Below are 19,893 nucleotides of genomic sequence, written 5' to 3' on the forward strand. Positions count from 1 at the left end.
ATTCCCCATAGAAGGGGAAAATGTAAATCCTGCTCATGTTCACAGGAACCGCAATGCTGTACCCCCTTGGAAATCTTTTTTGATGGAGTTAAGGTAAGTATTAGTTAATTCATTCTTAGCTTTCAGTTGAATGCTAGAACTAGAGCAGAGACTCTATCTCAATTCACATTTCAAAATGATTTTCCCCTCCATCATTCCCAACAGGTGGCTTTTGACCCTATTTAGTGAGAACATCTGGATTACAGATAACGTTTTCCAAACACAAAAACTTGGAGTTAGATCACCTGAGTTTGTCCTTTTTTTTTTTTTTTTTTGTATTTTCTAGGGCCACACCCACAGCATATGGAGGTTCCCAGGCTTAGGGGTCTAATTGGTGCTGTAGCTGCTGGCCTTCACCAGAGAATCCAAGACACGTCTGTAACCTACACCACAGCTCATGGCAACACCACAGCTCCTTAACCCACGGAGTGAGGCCAGGGATCGAACCCCCAACCTCATGATTCCTAATCGGATTCGTTAACCACTGAGCCACGAAGGGAACTCCGGGTTAGATCACCTGAGTTTTGAAGTCTGACTTGGAAGCATCTTACGAAAAGAAAGATCGAACTAGATGGTCTTTAAGACTCCTTTTCCACCTGAACAGAGAGCATATAATATACAATGATTCCATGACTCTTTTTTTTTTTTTTGTCTTTTTGCTATTTCTTTGGGCCGCTCCCTGCGGCATATGGAGGTTCCCAGGCTAGGGGTCTAATCGGAGCTGTAGCCACCGGCCTACGCCAGAGCCACAGCAACGCAGGATCCGAGCTGCGTCTGCAACCTACACCACAGCTCACAGCAACGCCGGATCGTTAACCCACTGAGCAAGGGCAGGGACCGAACCCGCAACCTCATGGTTCCTAGTCGGATTCGTTAACCACTGCGCTACGACGGGAACTCCCCATGACTCTTTTTAAACGAGCAAAAGTCAGCCTTTTGAAGCAAAAATGGTCAGAGCAGAATCTAAGGCATTATAGCAAAAAAGGGTGCCTTAACATTTTCAAGTGACAACAGACTTAAGGGAGAAAACAATGGCTAACAATATTTTTTGCCCACTTCAGAGTTTGGGAGTCTAAAATGTGTCTCTTCTGATGAAACACTGAGTAGGCATCATGCTTGCGTTGTCTGCAGTCATTGTGAGAGAGGCTTAAATATATTTTACCCAACTGTGGGTGCTTAAGCTGGGAGATGAATTAGAGCATAGCCAGGAGGGGATGGAAAGGTTTGGCTCTGCCCATCTTCATCTCTCTAGCTCTGCCCCCTCCTTTTCCCACCACCTGACTGCTTCCAGCCTCTTCCCAATGACTACTAAGTACTCTGCCGACCACATTGCAAATGTTTTCTTGAGAAGAGCAAATTATTTCTTTTAACAAGTAATGAAAGACTATACCAAACATCCTCATCCTCCCACTTGTTTAGAAAGATGCTTAGCCCCCAAACTCTAAGCACATTATGAAAGCTCTCAAGCACTTCTATTGGATGAAAAGGCTCCCTGTGTTTTTACAGAGACCCAGGGAACTAACTGATCTGTCCTCACCATCAGACAAACAAAGCTAAAAGAGTAAACACTGGGTTAGGACCAGGGAAATTTGTCCAGCCTTTCTCCAGCCTGAATTCCAGAATGATGTCTCTCCAATTGCAAAGATTTCCAGATAGGAGATGCCATCACTTGGCTTCTGTGTTCTTTATTTTCAGTTTAACTGCGATTCTTAATTAGTAACCCATAGGCTTTTCAGTGTGTATTATAAAGGACCCCAGCAAGTCCCCATTCCCTTAATATCCCACTTCAAATCAAATATCTGTTAGAATATTCTCCATGCAATAGGTTTGATCATCACTTGTAGCCTGCACCCCCGCTATTTATCTATTTTCTGGATTCCCCTAAAAAGCTGAACCGTGAGAGTTATTTGGGGAAGAAATTCCAGAAACAAAAGTGGAAAACGAGAAAGAGGGAAGCAAGTAAGAGAGGAGAGTCAATCCCAGGCGCGTCAGATGAGATGCCTCTGGGAAGCCTGATGAGGAGCTGTGTACATGCATTTTAGAAGTGACAGTGGGATCTGCAGCATCTCTGTAGCACCAGGATGCAGGGTCAACCCCCAGCCCAGCACAGTAGGTTAAAGGATCCGGCATTGCTGCAGCTGCAGCATAAGTCACAACTGTGGCTCCGACCTGATCCCTGGCCTGGCAACTTCATGTGCTGCAAGGCAGCCAAAAAATGAAAAAAAAAAAAAAAAATGAATTGACAGCCAAGGGAGAGAATAAAGAAGGGGCTAGAGTCACCACTGAGAGTGTTAACGCCCTTGCACTACCAGCTTTGGCCACGATTTGGAGAGGCTGAGTAGGTTCCCCCAGCCACAGAGGTGGCAAAGAAGCCGATGGTGCAGAAGGCAGGAGTTGCTTGGGAAACTAAGGGGAGGAAGCTAAGGGGAGGTGCCATCGATCACACCTGATCACAGCTGGTTGCTATAGCAAAGGCTGGAGTAAGAAGGTGAGCTTGTCATACACGGAACAAGAGATATCCAACAAAATAATCGTATTTGGCATGAATGCTGCTATCACTTTAACCTCTACCCAGTGTTGGCTACACACCCGACCTATTAGGTTAGCTGGACGCTCTTCTCCTCTCTCCTACTGGGAGCTGGGCAGAGCCAAGACAGTCTTGGGTCCTGATGCTAAGGACGGAAAAAGGTGGCCTATGAGAAGCAGGTAAACAAGCCTCGTTCATCTGTATGGCAGTCTCTTTAGAATCCTTTCTTTGGGGTTTGCTCTTTGCTCTAAGGGGACTGAGCCCTTCTAGGGCTTGATTAAGGGGAATTGTGTTGATGGGGACATGGCTGCCTCCTGCCTCAGAGAGCCTCCTGGACCTGGGGAAGCCACATAAGAGCCCAGATGAGGGCAGGGGCGAAGAGCCACCCCCCAGGCTCTGTGGACAGCCTCCAGCCCACCCAAAAGGCATCCAGGTGACTCTCAAAGGCCCCAACCTACTGTGAATGGGGGGTCCAAAAAAAGGGTTGGCAGCCAGAACTCATCTAGGAATAAAAAAGTGACATTTGCCCGGGATTTTCTTTGTGCTTATACTTCCCACAGGAACCTGGGCTGAACAGAGAAGTATCTATCCTCATGGAAAACAGTGGATTGAAAACTGAAACGTTCAGGATATTTCACCTCTTTCTTTTCATCTCTAACCCACAACTGGCAGTCCTTTTACGTATGGAAGACTGGGCTAAGCAGGGACTGATGGATAGTTACATAGAATATACATATAAAGAAAGCATAGAGTACACACACAATACAGATATAAACAAAATAGCTACACATTTTTGTGAGAGCATCCATAAGGGAGACCGTGAATTTTATTATTTTGGGATTCACAATATTAAAAGATCATATTTTTCATGTTTCCTTTGTGTTGCTGAAAATAAATACAGGTTGATGAAAGGATAACATATGAAAAGAATAATTAGGGGTCAAAGAAATCTCATTAATCAGAATATCCCCTTGCCCATCTTTTCTACAATTAAATAATGGGCATATCAGTGGGTCAGCACCACACTATCAGTCAAGGCCCCATCTCTTTATGGCATCAGACAATAGATAGAGCAGCAATCATTCAATATACAGGTGTCTGGGTCATGCAAAGAGGCCAGGTATCCTTTTAAGTGGGCAGGATAATAATTTCCTACTGATGAAGGACTTTACAATTTGGTGCATCTGCTGTGAGGAAGGCTGAATTGTGTACATGCATGATTTTATCTCACAGGATCTTGTCTTCATTTTTTATTTTCTTTAAGGGCCACTCCCATGGCATAGGGAGATTCCCAGGCTAGGTCTAATCGGAGCTGCAGCTGCCAGCCTACACCATAGCCACAGCAATGCCAGATCTGAGCCAAGTCTGTGACCTATACCACAGCTCACGGCGACACCGGATACTTAACCCACTGGCCGAGGCCAGGGATCAATCCTGCAACCTCATGATTCCTAGTCAGATTAGTTTCTGCTGTGCCACCACGGGAACCCCAGGATCCTGTCTTTAAACATGAGCCCCTCACCATGCCCATAATCCACTGCCTCCCTCGTTATTATCCTCGGCACCTGTTCTCCACAACCCAGAGTTCCCATCCTAGTTGGCCATGTTCAAGGCTAGACCGAGCCTATCCAGCCAACCCCCAGACTCCTCTTCCACTCTAACCTTCACCGATTTCTCTCTTTTTCATTCATTATTGAAGAAGCAACCAATATGTGGAAAGTCATGTGCTGGCAACTGGCAAGAAATGGAGATAAAAAAGACATTTCCTAGCTTTAAGGAGTTTACCAACTAATAGAAGAAACACACCTTTGAGCAAATGCATTATAATACCAGGCAAAAATACACGTAAATCTCTGTGGCAATACTGAATAAAGAGTGACTACTTCCAGCTTGGGTGACAGGAGGCTTTATGGGGGATGGAGCATGCTGACTACAGTCCAAAGAATGAGCCGGATTCTCAGAGGCAGGAAAAGTGGGGGTGGGGTGGGGGCATTCCAGATTGAGAGAACAGCTTGAGGAAAAGCAAGAAGGTGAGAAACTGTATGGCAGGTTCTGTTGTGCTAGAAGATGATAATGAAACCAAATGAAGCCAGCTTGCATGGGGCTTCAAGTCCCTTGTTAAGAGCCTGAACGTCCAGAGGGCTCTCTTGCTAATAAAAGCTAAGACAAAAAGCGAGGAGGACACTGGCAGGATTTGACCTATGTTTTAGGTAGAGGGTTCTAGCAGCACTACAAGAGGAGGAAAGACAAAAAAGGCAGAGGGAAAAAAAAAAAAAAAAAGGCAGAGACATCCTGAATGGAAGCCACTATCTTCTCCCTCAAGGCTGCCTTTTAACTATGTGTCCTTTAGACCAATAAGGACACAACCACGCTCCCACTTACCTGAGCTGCAACACTTGGGGTCAACCATGCCCCCTCCTGTCTCTCCTCTTCCTTTCTCCTCCTCCCTTTCTTGGGACAGCTAATCCGTCGAAGACCTGTTCATTTTATCTGCCAAACACTTTATGAACCTCTCCTGTCTTTCCCTTCTTAACATCTCGGTGCAGATCCTCGGCGCCCTTGCCAAGTGTCTCGTGATACTTCCTCTCCGAACAGGACATTTTTAGGCAGGAAAGGCTGTGGAACTTTTAGTGCCAGGGCTCAGAAGAAAGGTCGTGATCAGACACGTAGACACCAAGGTTGGGGGCGGGGGAGGGTAATAACACCAGGGCAGCAAGAGCAACAGCAGCAAAGGCAGGCACCAAAGACAGAACCTTGGGAGATGCCAACTTGACAGGAGGCAGAGGAGGCAACCCCGGAGACTGAGGAACAGCCATGAGAGAAGCCATGGACAAGCCCGGCCCTTTATGTGAAATGGCACAGAAGGATGAGGAGGCCGAGGTCAAATCGCACAGACTTTACCAGTTTTCTGGTCCTTGGTGATCTTTCAGGAGGCAGTTTTAGTGACAGGTTTGGGGTGGAAAGCAAACTCCAACAGGTTAAAGAAGGAATTGATGTGGAGAAGCTGGTGACATGGAGAAAAGTCTTTTTTTTTTTTTTGTCTTTTTTAGGGCCACACCTGCGGCATACGGAGGTTCCCAGGCTAGGGGTCTAATAGGAGCTGTAGCCGATGGCCTACGCCAAAGCCACAGCAACACCAGATCTGAGCCTCGTCTGTGACTTACACCACAGCTCACGGCAACGCCGGATCCTTAACCCACTGAGCAAGGCCAGGGATTGAACCTGCATCCTCATGGATACTAGTCAGATTCATTAACCACTGAGCCACGATGGGAACTCCGAGAAAAGTCTTCTCTCATATAAAGTTTGGTAGCTAAAGAAAAGAGCCATGCGTGCCTTGCACTTGCCCAAAGATGTGGAATCGTCCTTTCCCTCTCGGGGAGATCTAACTTTTCCTTCCTCTACTTCACATTCCTTCAAAGCAGAGAAGAATAAGCTGCCAACCCCATAATCCCAGCCATGCTCCAAACCAACTTTCCACACCATTTTTGGTACAATTCATCCTTTGATGAGCATGCGGTCTGTCTTCACACCATCCCGGCTCTTGCTGTCTTCCTGGACCAGTTTCTGTCAGCCCAAGTCAGCCGCAGGAGACGGATGCTTGGGTAAAATTTAGTAGCACTTCTCCTAGATACAAGAGTAGAGATTTGCAAACAAAAATGGCCAAAGGATGGAAAGCCACCCCCACTCCCCTCTGCTGTGGCCAGAATGATAAAATAAGGTGTGAGGAAAAGATGAAGGCTTAGGAGGGAGTGTGATGGTCTCTTAAAAAAAAAAAAAAATCCACATGATGGATGTGGCCAGAGAGGACAGACGCAGTCACCAAATTCCTAAAATTTGACCTTGGGGATAAATCTTGAAGGTTGAAAGAGATGGTTTATGTTGGAGCCCTGGTCTCATGCTACCCCAACTGATGCTTTCGGATGCGCTGCAAACTGCACCTTTGTGGAGAGCGGTGGATCAGAACCCTCCTGGGCTCCATGCCACTTGGGCGGGAGCAAAAGAGCCGCACCTCAGTGATCTTGCCTATATGTGTTGCCGCTTTGCCAACAGGAAGAAAAATAACCCTCATCAGACACGACAGAAAGAAAGGTACAGGGTTTTATGAGCTAGAAATGAAATAATCTGTCTCTTATTAAATATCATGAGAAAATTAGTAATTGATGCCAGAAACACACATATAAACAATATCATATGGAAAGCGTTTATTCTGAAGGAGACCATCTGGCGGGGCCGCACAGACCACACTTTGACAAGCAGGGTGTATGTGTCCGTGGAAGCAGTAAATCCAGAGGAAGTGAAAATAGAAGGGTTTTAAGGGGAGTTCTTTGCAGTGATGGCATCCACTAGGTCCTTGTCACAGGTCTCTCTAGAGGTGAGCCTACTCTGACAAATTCTGTTACATGAAAACCTACATTTTCAAAACAAGGGGTGGTGATTCTTTCAGAATCCCTCCCTTTAAAATTGGGTTCTCTCCTTGGGTATCAAATTCCAGAAGAGTATATACCTGCAAATAAAAGAGCATTCATTGTTTAACAAAAAGTCTGGATGGAAGATGAAGGGAAATGTAGGGAATCTTAAGAGTTAGAAGACACCATCAATTATAGATTCACCCAAAATTGAAAACACAGCATCCTGAAGCAAATGCACAGTTCTTTTTTGGTAAAATGCCATTTAAAAAAACCTCACACTGTCACTTTTTTTTTTTTTTCAGAAAGGCAAGGGGAGATCTATAATTTGGAAACCATCCCCTCTCTTGAGACAGATGGAGCACTCCAGAAAAGACGAAACGCGGAGAGCAATGTGAAGGAAGAAGCGCCAGACTCCTTTAAGGATCCAGGTGAACCATCTTCACCTGGCTGCCCAACATTTTCCGAAGACTCTGGGCTTCATTCCACTCGCATCTTCTGACTTCACTTGCTCCAAGATGCTCTCCTTGGTTGAATAGAAGTGCTGTGTCGGAGCCTTTTCCAAATCTCTCTCCTCTGCGTCATATATCAACTCCAATGGGTGGTCGCAGAGAATCTCTGAAGAACAATTCCTCAGTCTAGGACCTCAAAGGTCAGCTGAGTGGACCCCGAGAGGTTTCCAGTACTGAGAGGTCATTTCCACGTTGGTCCTAAGCCAAGATCATCAGGTATCCATCTGCCTAAGTTCCATCACTACATGTGGAGTCATCTGAAAAGGGCTACATTACACATCAGAGTGGTACTAATAGGATCTGGGCCTTCCTCCTTACTTAGGCATGGCTCATATGCTAATGAGAATATCAGCATCTACCATCAAGGATCAGGGGCCTTGGGGCTGCATGGTACCTGGGGCTACTCAAGCCTCAATTACCATTTAGTTAGGAGAGTAATTCAGATTATACAGGCTGCATATGCTTACCGTCTCTTCATGTCAAATATTTTAATGTGTATATTAGAAGTCAAACATCGCTCATGCAATCCAAGTCTCCTAGGAGAATGTTAACATCTATACTCCTCATATATTTAAGTGCCGATTGACTGTCTTCTATACTTTTCAAAAGGTAAGACGTGCATATGATAAATACAAACTGACCTAATGATTATGTTTTGGGAAGAAAATTTTTTTAAATTTTTTACTAGAGTTGATTTACAATGTTCTGTCAATTTCTGCTGTACAGCATAGCAACCCAGTTGTACAAATATATACATTCTTTTTCTCACACTATCCTCCATCATGTTCCATCTCCAGTGACTGGATATAGGTCCCTGTGCTCTACAGCAGGATCTCATGGCTTATCCACTCCAAATGCAATAGTTTGCATCTACTAACCCAAGACTCCCAGTCCATCCCACTCCCTCCCCTTCCCCCCTGGCAAACACAAGTCTGTTCTCTGTGTCCATGAGTTTGCTTCTGTTCTGCAGAAGAATAATTTAATTTTGTTTGCATCTACAGCTTTTGTTTGCTCAAAGATGCCCTTTGGGGTTGAGCCTTTCCCAAATCTCTCTCCTCTATGCCACATGTCAACTCCAATGGGTGGGGCTGAATCTGTGGAATGGGTGGAGAATCTGTGGAATGAATTCCTCAGTCTAGAATAGTAAGCTTCTGGGGCATGGGGGGTGGGGTTGGCAGAGCTTCGTACACCAGACCTTGAGCCAAGGGTCCTGACCTGCTCTAAACTTGGTCACTGTGCTGCCATCTCCGTCCAAATTTATGATCTATTCAGGACAGCTCACTTGGTGACACATTAGATTACAGAAATGAGTGAACAGTTTGCCTGTGCTTCTTAGAAGCCATTAGTCATTAAAAAGAATCTTCAGCTAGGTAGATGAAGGATGAGTAAGAGAGAGAGAATGAGGGTTACAGAGAAACAGCAGGACTTTGGAGCATCTAATTTCACTTCCTCATTACATAAAAGAAGAAAACTGTGGCCTGTGCAGAGTGGGGAAAGGTCAGAGAGAAGAGAGAGACAGAATGAAATAAAGATATTGGCTTGATAATTTAAAAAATAATGATTGTTTCTATAACTCATATTAACCCAAGGCAGTCTTGTGGTTCAGTTTTAGAGCCAAATCACAGAAAAAATAGTCCCACAGAAGAAAATGTAATTAACAGCAACTCAAGCCTTAGCCTCTTCATTAAACACAAAAGAAAGGAGTATGTTCTTGATGTATATCCAAAGATCTTAAAGATCTTCTTAAGATGTTTCCTCACTTCACAGGCAAGGAATTCCTCCAGACCGTACGTACTCTTCTCCCTCTCTCTAGAACCCCTTAAAGCTCCCCGCCACACACACCCAGAGTTCAGGCCACACCTTTTCTCTCCTCCTCAGAACTTTATTCATTAAGTTTTACAGCCACCCCCATAGCATATGGAAGTTCCTGGGCAGGGATTGAGTCTGAGCTGCAGCTGCAACCTACACCACAGCTGTGGCAACACGATACGGTAACCCACAGCACCCAGCCAGGGATTGGACCTATACCACAGTGACCCAAGCCGCTGCAGTTGGATTCTTAACCCACTGTGCCATAGTGGGAAATCCAGAACTTTATTAGATTGATCAGTTTAACCTTTCTGTTTTTCTCCTCACCACCTCACATCCAAAAACTAAAGACTTGACAAGAATTCCCGTTCTGGCTCAGTGATAACGAACCTGACTAATATTCATGAAGATATGGGTTCGATCCCTGGCCCCACTCAGTGGGTTAAGGATCCAGCATTGCTGTGGCTATGGTGTAGGATGGCAGCTGTAGCTCCGATTCGACCCCTAGCCTGGGAACCTCCATATGCCAAGGGTGTAGCCCTAAAAGAAAAAAAAAAAAAAAAAAAAGAAGGACCATGTTGGAGCAAATGACAGTTCCAATAAAACCTGGAAATGCCCTCCCTGAGGGTATTCTTGCTATGAAATCTGGTTGCCTTGTCACCATGATGATGGTGATAGTGGGTCTGAGGAGGGGCAATGAATGACAAGTTTAGCAGACTGATTGTTCCTCTGACTATGCCAACCAGGTTGGACTAGATTATGAATTGGTAGGGAAGGAATAGAAGTAAGAGCTCTCCAATTTCAGACCAGCTGATGCACTTAACAGGGACTCATTAGACATCTAGACTATGAGGACAGTGGACAAGAGGCTTGTCACCGCCAGGATGTAGCCAGAGGGACCCACTCTGTGCAAGAGGCCTGCTAATGAAGGCCTTAAGTTCCACAAAGGCTTCTGCTGAGAGGTCCATGGTACCAGTGCCTCTGATGACACTGATGACATAGATTTAGGGCTTGGAGTATTGAACTTTTTACGCCATCGAGGTGTGTGCCAGAAAAAAGGGCAGCTGCCAAAAAGTGAACATCTTCCTGTCTCTAAAAATAAAATGCTGGCAACACTTCAGGCTCCTGTGCCAAGACCTGGCCCTTCCCAGAATAAACAATAGGTGGCCAAGCGGATCAGAGGCAAGCCCTGAGTTTGAAGCAGGCCTAGGTCCAGCCTGGAATGCCCAGGTCAGGGCATGTGCAGCTGTAAAGTGAGAAGCCAGAGGTGGCCTCCCTTCTCTACAGCTGACAGGAAGGCAGCTCCAGGATCTCCCACCCCCCAGCTGGGGGCCAGGTGTGCCTGACTCGGGTTACACCAGAGACCTTGACCCAGCAGCTGAGGTCACAGAGCTTCTACCAACCCCTCCCCTAGAGGCCCGCCGGGTCTCTGAGGGCTTGCGAGGTCCTGTCCAAAGAAAGTTCCTTGGGAAGGAAAGTCTCGTAAGGATCCACCTGCATTTGTCACTTGGGGCTGGGGTCGTCATGTCAGAACCCATCATGTCCCGTCAAGAGCCCTCACCTGTGAGATGCAAGCCCAGCGAACCACCCCAGTGTTGGGGAACCATAGCAACGGTCACCCACCCCGCTCATCAGGTGCTTCTACTGCACTGGTCCCATCCTCTGCGCCTTGTTATTAGCCTCAAATCTTCGCTAGACCATAAGCTTGGCTTCTGGCTGGTTTGGGGAGTTGAAAGGGCTGAGAGGGGTTTGGGGAGGAGAAAGACTAAATATAGCAAATATCTGCAGGCATAATCACTCCATAAACATGCTTCCAGAGAACAGTGTGTAGGGCCGACCTAGATGACGGATATCCATCACTGGAGTGTCACATCATAAATAAAACTGAATGAGCCCATTCTCCTGCAGGGACCAGAGTGACACCCATTCACACTATAAATATTTATGCAGTCATGGTCCTTATGAGACTTTATTTTTCCAGGTAAGCGTCCTTTAATGAAAAACTTAAGCCAAGCTTTTCCTGCATTATCGAAGAGGTGGTGTATTTTTTTGACAGGTATTCCACGGAAAGGAAAAGGGGGAAAAAGAAAGAAGAAAAGGACAAAATGAGGCTCCTTTCCGTGAGGCTGTGGCACAGAGATCTCATTTCTGCCAGCCAAGGTTCATTCTCATTAAGGCCAGCCTTCAATGGCGTGGTGGGAACCAGAAGCAGCTCCACGGGGCTCGTTCAGCCCAGGCCTGTGTCACGAAGGGAGCACAAGCAGATCCTTGTCATCCAAGTTCAGACCCTCACCCTCCCGCTCTGCTGGCAGAGACCTTCTCCTTAGCCCTCAGTGTGCTCAGCTTTCTCAGCCTACCTCTTAGTAACAGAAAAATGTACATCTCACTCCATTACTATGCTCATTGGAAAAGAATCCTTGGAATGTGAGGATGTGTGCCTGGGTGTCTCTTGGTGTTTATGTCAAGTTCACCACTCCAGCTCTTATCTGCTTCTCCCGACTGCATCAGCCAGGGCACTCCAGAAGGCCCTCCAGAATCTGACTGCTTTTCCCTCGCTCCTCATCACACACGGCCCCAGCAGCAGCCCTGACCTGGGGCTCCCAGCAACAATGCCACACATCCCCCTCCTCTGAGGCACTGTGGCAATCCTATCACCTGGAGGCCCCAAGCCTTTGTCTCCAAAACAGTACGTGCTCATATTCATGTTACTACACAGTTTACTCATCTCTTCAATGTACCAAAATCCTAGCTCAAGGCCATCAAGCCAGTCTCTTTCCCAGGGATGGCCTTCTGCCCAGGCTCCCTTTCCCTCCAAACCTCAGGGTGGCCCCTGCTATGTCAGCCTGGACTGGCCTCGTTGAGAAAAGCTGATGATCCTTTGGCTCTAGCCTTGGGAAGTCTTGGTTCCATGCAGTGAGTCACAGGCTGCCTAGACTGTGCCTATCTGGGGAGGCTGGGGCTGCCATGTATGGTCCTTGCTCTGTGCCATCTACCTCTCCGTGTAAGTCCGAGTGCTTTGCCAGGACAGCCTGAGTCATAAAACTCAGCACATTCCTTAGGCGTTGGATAGTCTTTCCTTGTTATTACTTTGCTTTTGTTTTAAGCAGCACCTGGTTTCATTTTAAAAATCCAAATAAAATCTCATGGTTGGGGCTCGAGTGGGGTGGGGGATAGGAAGGAAAGAAAAAAAGAAAGGCGTGAAGCCTAGGTTAGGGAAAGGAAGAAAGGGCTGTAACTCCTCAAATAGGCAAGACAGAGACAGAGCAGGACAGAAAGCAGTCTGTAAAGTACAAAATCGGGGGACGGGGGGCGGGGGGGATTGCTACAATTGAACTGAATTTGATGGGTCTTTTTTCTCTGCGTGATAAAGCACTTGATATCTAGCCAAGTCTTCTCCGCAAATTAGGTGCTGTTCTGAGTTAGTCCTTTACTCATTAGCCACGTGACCTTCCCTAAACTACACTTTCTGAATCTCCTCAATAAACGACAGACTTACTGTTGATAAATTCTAAGGAACTTTCCAGTTTTAACATTATGATATATGAACCTATCTGTTCCCTTTTTTTCTTAGACCGAAAACCCCAACCCACATGTAAGGGATTCTTTTTCCACAGCGAATATTTGTTTTTTGTCTTGGGTCGGGGGTAGGAATGGGAGACAGCAAGGGAGAAGATGTAGACCCATCCACATAAATGTTGCTGATCAAAATAATTCTGTGGCCAGGTTATTTTGTAAAGTCCTCTGTACAGCTGCTCACATGGAGTTTTAGAATTAAGAGTATCCTAACAAGCTCTGCTTTGCATACAGAAAAAAAAAAAAAAACACGCAAATACTGAAAGAATGAATAACACAGAGGACTGTATGTTCTCGGAGTAGTAAAGCATATAATTACAGCATGAGGCCAGGATCATTCGGTACTGACATATTCAGCAGAGGCCTTTACCTCCCTCTGCCCGAGATCCATGAGGCTGGCCAGGGCAAAAATCCTGGAGGTTCCTGAGTGGTTCCAAGGCAGCACTTTCAATGCATGGTTTGGCGAGTTTAATGGAAACCATACGTGGGGATCCTGGGAATCAGACCAGATGGCTTCCAGGGAATGTATTTAGTCTAACCTGGGCTAAAGAAGAGAAATAACCGCTAGGAGGTTTGGGAGGGCGGGGGAGGTACGAGTGGTGGTGCGACTTTTAATTACTTTTTCTATTTAATACAAATCATATCGAGAAGGACAGTTTGCCAAATGGGAGTAAATGGCACTGGGGGCAGAGAGCAGGGCGAGGGATGCGAAGGAAGAAGGGTGGGAGGCAGCTACTTCCGCAACCACTCGTGGTCCTGCGTCCCTGGGTGGGACAGCAGCTGCTGGGGGCCCCTTGCGTCCCGGACCACGGCGGGGCCTTCCCACGCCCGAGAGGGTCTCTGCGCCCTCCCTCCAGCGCCCTCGGCACGGGTGGCGGGTGGCCCTTGGTGGGAATTGTTGGGGGTTGGGGGGAGAGGCAGTCTTGGCGGGGGTGGGGGAGAATGCAGTGGGAGGAGGGTCGTAGACCCGGAAGAGGAGCAGGCGACGGACCACAACTGCAGAGGGAGGAAGATCGTGGGGAGAGAAGACCTGGGGAGAGGGAGAAGGCGAGGAGAGGGGAGGAGCAGGGAGAGGAAGACATCGGCGGGGAGGGGCGGGGCCGTGGGCGGGGCTTATGGCGCGGGGGCCCTCCAGAGAGAGGCCGGGCGAGAAAGGCCGCGACTCGCCCCGCCCCCAGGGGCCCGCCCCCGCCGCGACGCAGGTCACCCCCACCAGCCCCTTGGCCCGAGCCAATTTGCTTCCCGGTGGCGCCTTGCGCCGAGGAAAACCTGGCAGTGCTAGGCTGCGGCTCTGCCGGCGACTGCTCTGAATACAAAAGAGCCTTTCTCACGCCCCTGCGCCCTTCCCTGCCCGGGACTCCCAGATGGAAGGGCTCGTTGGACGCCAGAGCCGACAGCTGTCGGAGCCACAGACACCATTTCTGTCGTTCTTACAGAGAGGTGTGGTTCCAAGTAGTTATTTTTAAAGGAAAATTTAATAATAATTCTAACAACTTTGTCCTCTCATCCAGTTTAAAAGAAAAAAAAAAAAGAGATGAAGTCGTTTGAAGTCCCAGGAAGTGCTCAAGAAAGGCAACCTACTCAGGTCTGGGCATTCCCAGGCCCTCTCCTACCTCAAAGGCGGTAATTAAGCAGGCTCTGGGCCTCCAGCTCTGTGGCTTCGTTTTCCGACTCAGCCAAATGTCGAGAACGGCCCTCCCAGACTATAAACGGAGTATTGATCCGCTTGTGAGTCTTCAGATGAGCTAGCCTTGCTTGTAGAATCACACGGTTCCTGAAACTGGAGAAAAATGGCCTGGTTGTCAGTGATCGCCCATCCACTAAGGTTACTTTTTGCACAGAATTGGGAATTAAATTGCCAGGACATCGATAACAAACAATAACTGGGATTGTTCCTGCCTTTTCCTCCATCTCCCTTAACTTCCTATTTCATATATTCTGTCGCTGTCAGGAAGGCCAGATCAATAAGGAGAAGAGAGGGGGAAAAAAAAAAAGGGCAAGCACTCTAGGAATCAATAACCAAAGGATTCAGTGCTTCTCTACTGGCCTTTAATCAGCCTTTAACAGTGAGATTCTTTCCCCGTCTTCCCTACCGTCCCTTTAGTCCAGACAGTCTTGGGTGTGGATTTCTCTGCTTTCCAGTTAATGTTACATCATGAACTTCTGGAAGATAGGATCCAGAAATATAAATATTTAGAAGACAGCTACCAAAGTCACTGGACACCAAGCAAATCCTTTTTAAAGTGAGAATATTGTCAATGATGGATGAAATTTTCATTCAATCCGTACTTACTGCTGATGCAGGAATCTGTACATGTTACTTCTCAATGCTTGTTCCCCTCCCCCCCAAATATAATGCCTCTTAAAAACATTAAGATTTTGCCTTGTCCTATGAATTGAAAGTTATGATTTATTTTCCAGTCAGAATTCTAGGCCCAGAGTTTCCCAAGTACCCCATATTAATTGCGTGGGGTGTGCCTGTGTTGGGGGGGGTATTGTACTTTGAGCCTGTTGTTGCACCATAAAAACATGAGCAGGATGTAATGTCATTAATTTGTCGGGAATTGTTGACTTAAAAGAGGCTACTGTGAGTATAGAAAATTCACATTGGGGAGGGAGTCAGGGAAGCACCTCAAAGAGACAGGCAACTGTTCCCCGGAACAGCTGCGGACATTGGCAATGGAATTGCTTGGCACCAGTACAACTCTGTACAGCAAGAGGGATTTATTTATTTAACAATAGTTAATGATTCTCCCAGGCAACTCCCAGGAGGCCAGGGAGCAGTAAATATACTTTCAGGAAATCAACTACCCTTCCTAGAAGCATGCACCAAGTCTGCAGTGAAGGGAGGGCCCTTGGCTTCAGAAAAACATTCAACAGACTGCCCAGCTTCAAATGCCCCCAGATAACTCCCTGCACAGCCTGCCACAGGCTTCCCGTGCTAGGAAAATTACCAGATCCTAAAGCAGAAAAGTGAAGAAAAACGCACCATTTCTAGAAGGCCACCATTGAATAAATTAGTTACCTGTGAACTAATCTATTTTCTGGGAGGTAGGCTGTCCAACCCTGTCCCATTAGCTAAATTTATCAGATTAACTAGTTGGTGCCCATAGACTAGCATTTTCCAAAGTCATATGTAGATATACTGGTGGTTCTTCTGATAATGTCAGGTGGTACTTGAATAACATTTTAATTTTAATGGTCAGATTTTTTTTTCTAATGCACATAACTAGCATACCAAACCCATGATATTGTAAATATAATTACCTATGGTGAGGCCAAATTCTTAAAGTCAATTTAAAGAGAAATCTTAATAAAGGAAAGTACTATGATAGCAAAAATCACTGTAACTTTTATATTAAATGAGGTGGAGTCAGTAGGGTGTGCTTGTAGAAACCAATTTTTATTCTTTCTTTCTCTAAGAGTCTCTGCCAGAACTCTCAAGATATAAAAAGAATCCTGTTTTAACATCCTGTTAAAGATTACTGGGTGTTGAGAAAGTCTGATGAAGCAAGACAAAGCCCCTGCTCTGGAGGGCCATGTCAGCAGATGCTGGGTGGCAGAATGAGCGTGAAGAAGGTGAGTCCAGGACACTGGGCACCCGGGTGGGTCCCCAGAAGGGAAGGACAATATGTGAACTTATCACCTTTTTCACAGGAGGTGGAATCCAGCAAACCCCTGATGTTACTGATGAGAATTTGGACAGTATAAGAGAAATTCCAGACCCATAAGCCCTTTAGAGGCTTGTTTCCAAAATAACTGGGGAGGAGTTCACGTCATGGCTCAGTGGTTAACAAACCCGACTAGTATCCATGAAGATGTGGGTTTGATCCCTGGCCTCACTCAGTGGGCTAAGGATCTGGCATTGCCATGAGCTGTGGTGCAGGTCACAGATGCAGCTCGGATCCCGAGTTGCTGTGGCTGTGGTGTCAGCTGGTGGCTACAGCACCGATTTGACCCCTAGCCTGGGAATTTCCATATTCTGTGGGTGCGGCCCTAAAAGAAAGACAAAAAAATAAATAAATAAAAATAAAACAAACAAAATAACTGGGGAGATCTTAACAAGAAATGCTCACACGGCTTTTGCGAAGACTGCTTATCAAGATAGTCTGTTTCTATAGTGGTCTTTATTTGACAGGTGATTGTCAATTCCTGATTACTTTCCCACCAGCTCTAAACACACACACATGCCCCCACCCTCATGGCCACATTGTGTAAAACTACTGACACTCCCAAGGATCTTCTGTTGGGTGACTAGTGAAAAGATTCTTACATGCTTGAGGAAGTCTCTCCTTAGTCGACTGTACTTCTTCAGGTCCATGGATGTTAGCTTTTTAATTCTCCCATCTAGCGTGAAGAGACAGACGGCCTATGTAAAAGTGCTCGTGGTGGGGTATAGCATGAATAAATGAACAGTACTGCTATTCCTAAACCATTTTCTCTTTTTTGACTTTTTAGGGTCGAACCTGCCGCATGTGGAGGTTCCCAGACTGGTCGAAACGGAGATGTAGCCACCAGCCTTCACCACAGCCACAGCAACACGATATCCTTAACCCACTGAGCGAGGCCAGGGATTGACCCTACATCTTCATGACACTAGCTAGATTCATTTCTACCGAGCCACGCCGGGAACTCCCCTAAACCATTTTTTAATCACTGGTTCCATACACACTACCCTCAACCTCAACTTCTGCCACCACCGCAACCCTCACATGTGTTCGCTCTTTTTGAGAGCTGCTGGCAAATGTCTTTATGGGAATTCTCCCTCCTTTTATTTCTGCATCCTCCTGTCCTTACTATGAGGAGAGGTGGGTATAATGAAGTAACAAGGTGCATAATGGGAGGAAGGAGGCAGAAATGCAAAAGGTCCTTAAGTGGCCTCAGATTCTGGAAGGGATGAAAAAAATATCAGGTGAAGATCATAATGAAAATAAAGGCAAAACATGCAAATAAAGTGGCAGTTTCAGATAGGACTTACATGGTCTTTCGTAATTTGGAGGTGCTGGAGAAAAATCTCCAGAAAGAATTTGGTGTGCCTGTGAAAAAGAGAGATAAAAATAAATACCAGCCACTTTCACAATAAGAGAAATTTAATAAAACTCCTTTTCCACCATTGTCCTCCCATTCAAAAGGCATTTTGATACTACTGTCAAAAGCTACTCTAGGAGTTCCCTGGTGGCTCAGCAGGTTAAGGACCCAGCATGGTCTCACTGCTGTGGCACAGGTTTGATTCCTGGCCTGGGAACATCAGCATGCCACAGGGTTGGCCAAAAGAGAAGAGAAGGAAGGAAGAAAGGGAGGGAGGGAGAAAGGGAGGAAGGAAGAAAGAAAGAGAAAGGGAGGGAAGGAGGAAGGAAGCAAGCCACTGTAGTAACAGATATCAACAGTAAAATGGAATGACAATGGGGAAAACACTTAGAAAACTGGACAGGCAAAAGAATACTCTGATATGCAAATAGCCTATACAGACCAAAACCAAAAAGCTAAATACCCTGATAGAAAAATGCACAAGGGAAGTGAATACAATCAATTCTTACTGTTCATGGATTCCATATTTGAGAATTTGCCTACTTTATCACATTTCTTTGTAACCCCAAAGTCAATACCCATGGCACTTTTGAGCTCATTCAAGGACATGGCCAGAGTGGCAAACCATTTGAGTCCTCTGATGTGCACGTTTTGGGTGGAGGTCCCACAAGAGCACACCCTGCCTACTTGTTTCAGCTCTCATACAAGTGTCCTTTTTGCAGCCTATTTAGTACCACATGTTCTGCACTTTCATGTTTGTTTGGTAATGATTTCAATGTTTAAAATAGGCTCCAGGAGTTCCCGTCGTGGCGCAGTGGTTAACGAATCCGACTAGGAACCATGAGGTTGCGGGTTCGGTCCCTGCCCTTGCTCAGTGGGTTAAGGATCCGGCGTTGCCGTGAGCTGTGGTGTAGGTTGCAGACACGGCTTGGATCCCGCGTTGCTGTGGCTCTGGCGTAGGCCGGTGGCTACAGCTCCGATTCAACCCCTAGCCTGGGAACCTCCATATGCCGTGGGAGCGGCCCAAGAAATAGCAACAACAACGACAACAAAAAAGACAAAAGACAAAAAATAAAATAAAATAAAATAAAATAGGCTCCAGCTGCAGCGCTGATGTTCCTAAGTGCAGGAAGGCTGTGATGTGCCTTATAGAGAAAATACGTTAGGTAAGCTTCGTTTAGGCACAAGTTACAGTGCTGTTGGCTGTAAGTTCAACATTAATGAATCAACGAGATATATATATATATGTATGTATGTATGTATATGTATATATGTGTGTAAATATATATTAAATAAGGTGTCATTAAACAGAAACACAACGCAAATTTACATATGGATCAGTTGGCAAAAATGGTGTGACCAGAGGCACACAGGAACCTGACCCTACATTTCTCTTAGAAATGATAGTTCAGTGTTCACAGATTCAGTGTTGATGGAGACTTTAGAATACATAACTACCTTGACTAGTGAGAACTGATTATAATTCATGAAATGGCTATGAATAACTAATAAACAGGTGATGCTCTACCTCACTGTTAGAGAAATGAAAATTTAAAAGGAAACAAATATCTTCATCTATTAACTTGGAAAATATTAAAAAACTTTTAAAGCCAGTGTTAGAGAAAACACAGTACTCTTGGGGACTGCTGGTTCGTGAGGCGGATTTTCTGGAAGGCAATTTGGCCATACATCAAAATTTAAAATAAGCATGCCTTCTGACACAAGAATTCCACCAATGGGAAGGTATCCTGAAGTGATGATCATACAGTTATAAAAATTTACATTCAAATTTACTCATCCCAACATCATGTTATTATTTTTCTGTGTGTCTCTTGCCTTTTTAGGGCCACACCTGTGGCATACAGAGGTACCCAGGCTGGGGGTCGAATTGGAGCTGTAGCTGCCAGACTACACCACAACCACAGCCAGAAGGGATCCCAGCTGCACCTGTGGTCCACACCATATAGTTATAAGTTTAAAAAACCTAAATGTCCAG

General features: G+C 46.0%; 1 protein-coding gene across 4 annotated transcripts in view; it reads right to left on the reverse strand.

The window, feature by feature from the left end:
• C10H4orf51 (chromosome 10 C4orf51 homolog) overlaps positions 1–19,893 on the reverse strand; it is a 62,396-nt gene that overhangs the window by 19,957 nt on the left and 22,546 nt on the right. For 2 of the 4 annotated variants that reach the window (XR_007137465.1, XR_007137464.1), the window contains exons 4-6: positions 17,848–17,905; positions 17,143–17,216; positions 14,483–14,649 (exon numbers count right to left, since the gene is read on the reverse strand). Coding sequence is in view for 1 of the 4 variants with exons in the window: in XM_047798524.1 (XP_047654480.1) it covers positions 14,542–14,649; positions 17,143–17,216; positions 17,848–17,905 (240 nt within the window). In the remaining 3 variants the exon portion in view is untranslated. Of the gene's footprint in view, positions 1–6,756; positions 7,074–14,325; positions 14,650–17,142; positions 17,217–17,847; positions 17,906–19,893 lie in introns of those variants that run through there. The other 2 variants (XR_007137466.1, XM_047798524.1) reach the window with 2 other exon arrangements.

Source organism: Phacochoerus africanus, chromosome 10 (assembly GCF_016906955.1).
Source record: "Phacochoerus africanus isolate WHEZ1 chromosome 10, ROS_Pafr_v1, whole genome shotgun sequence".
NCBI classification, from domain to species: Eukaryota; Metazoa; Chordata; class Mammalia; order Artiodactyla; family Suidae; genus Phacochoerus; species Phacochoerus africanus.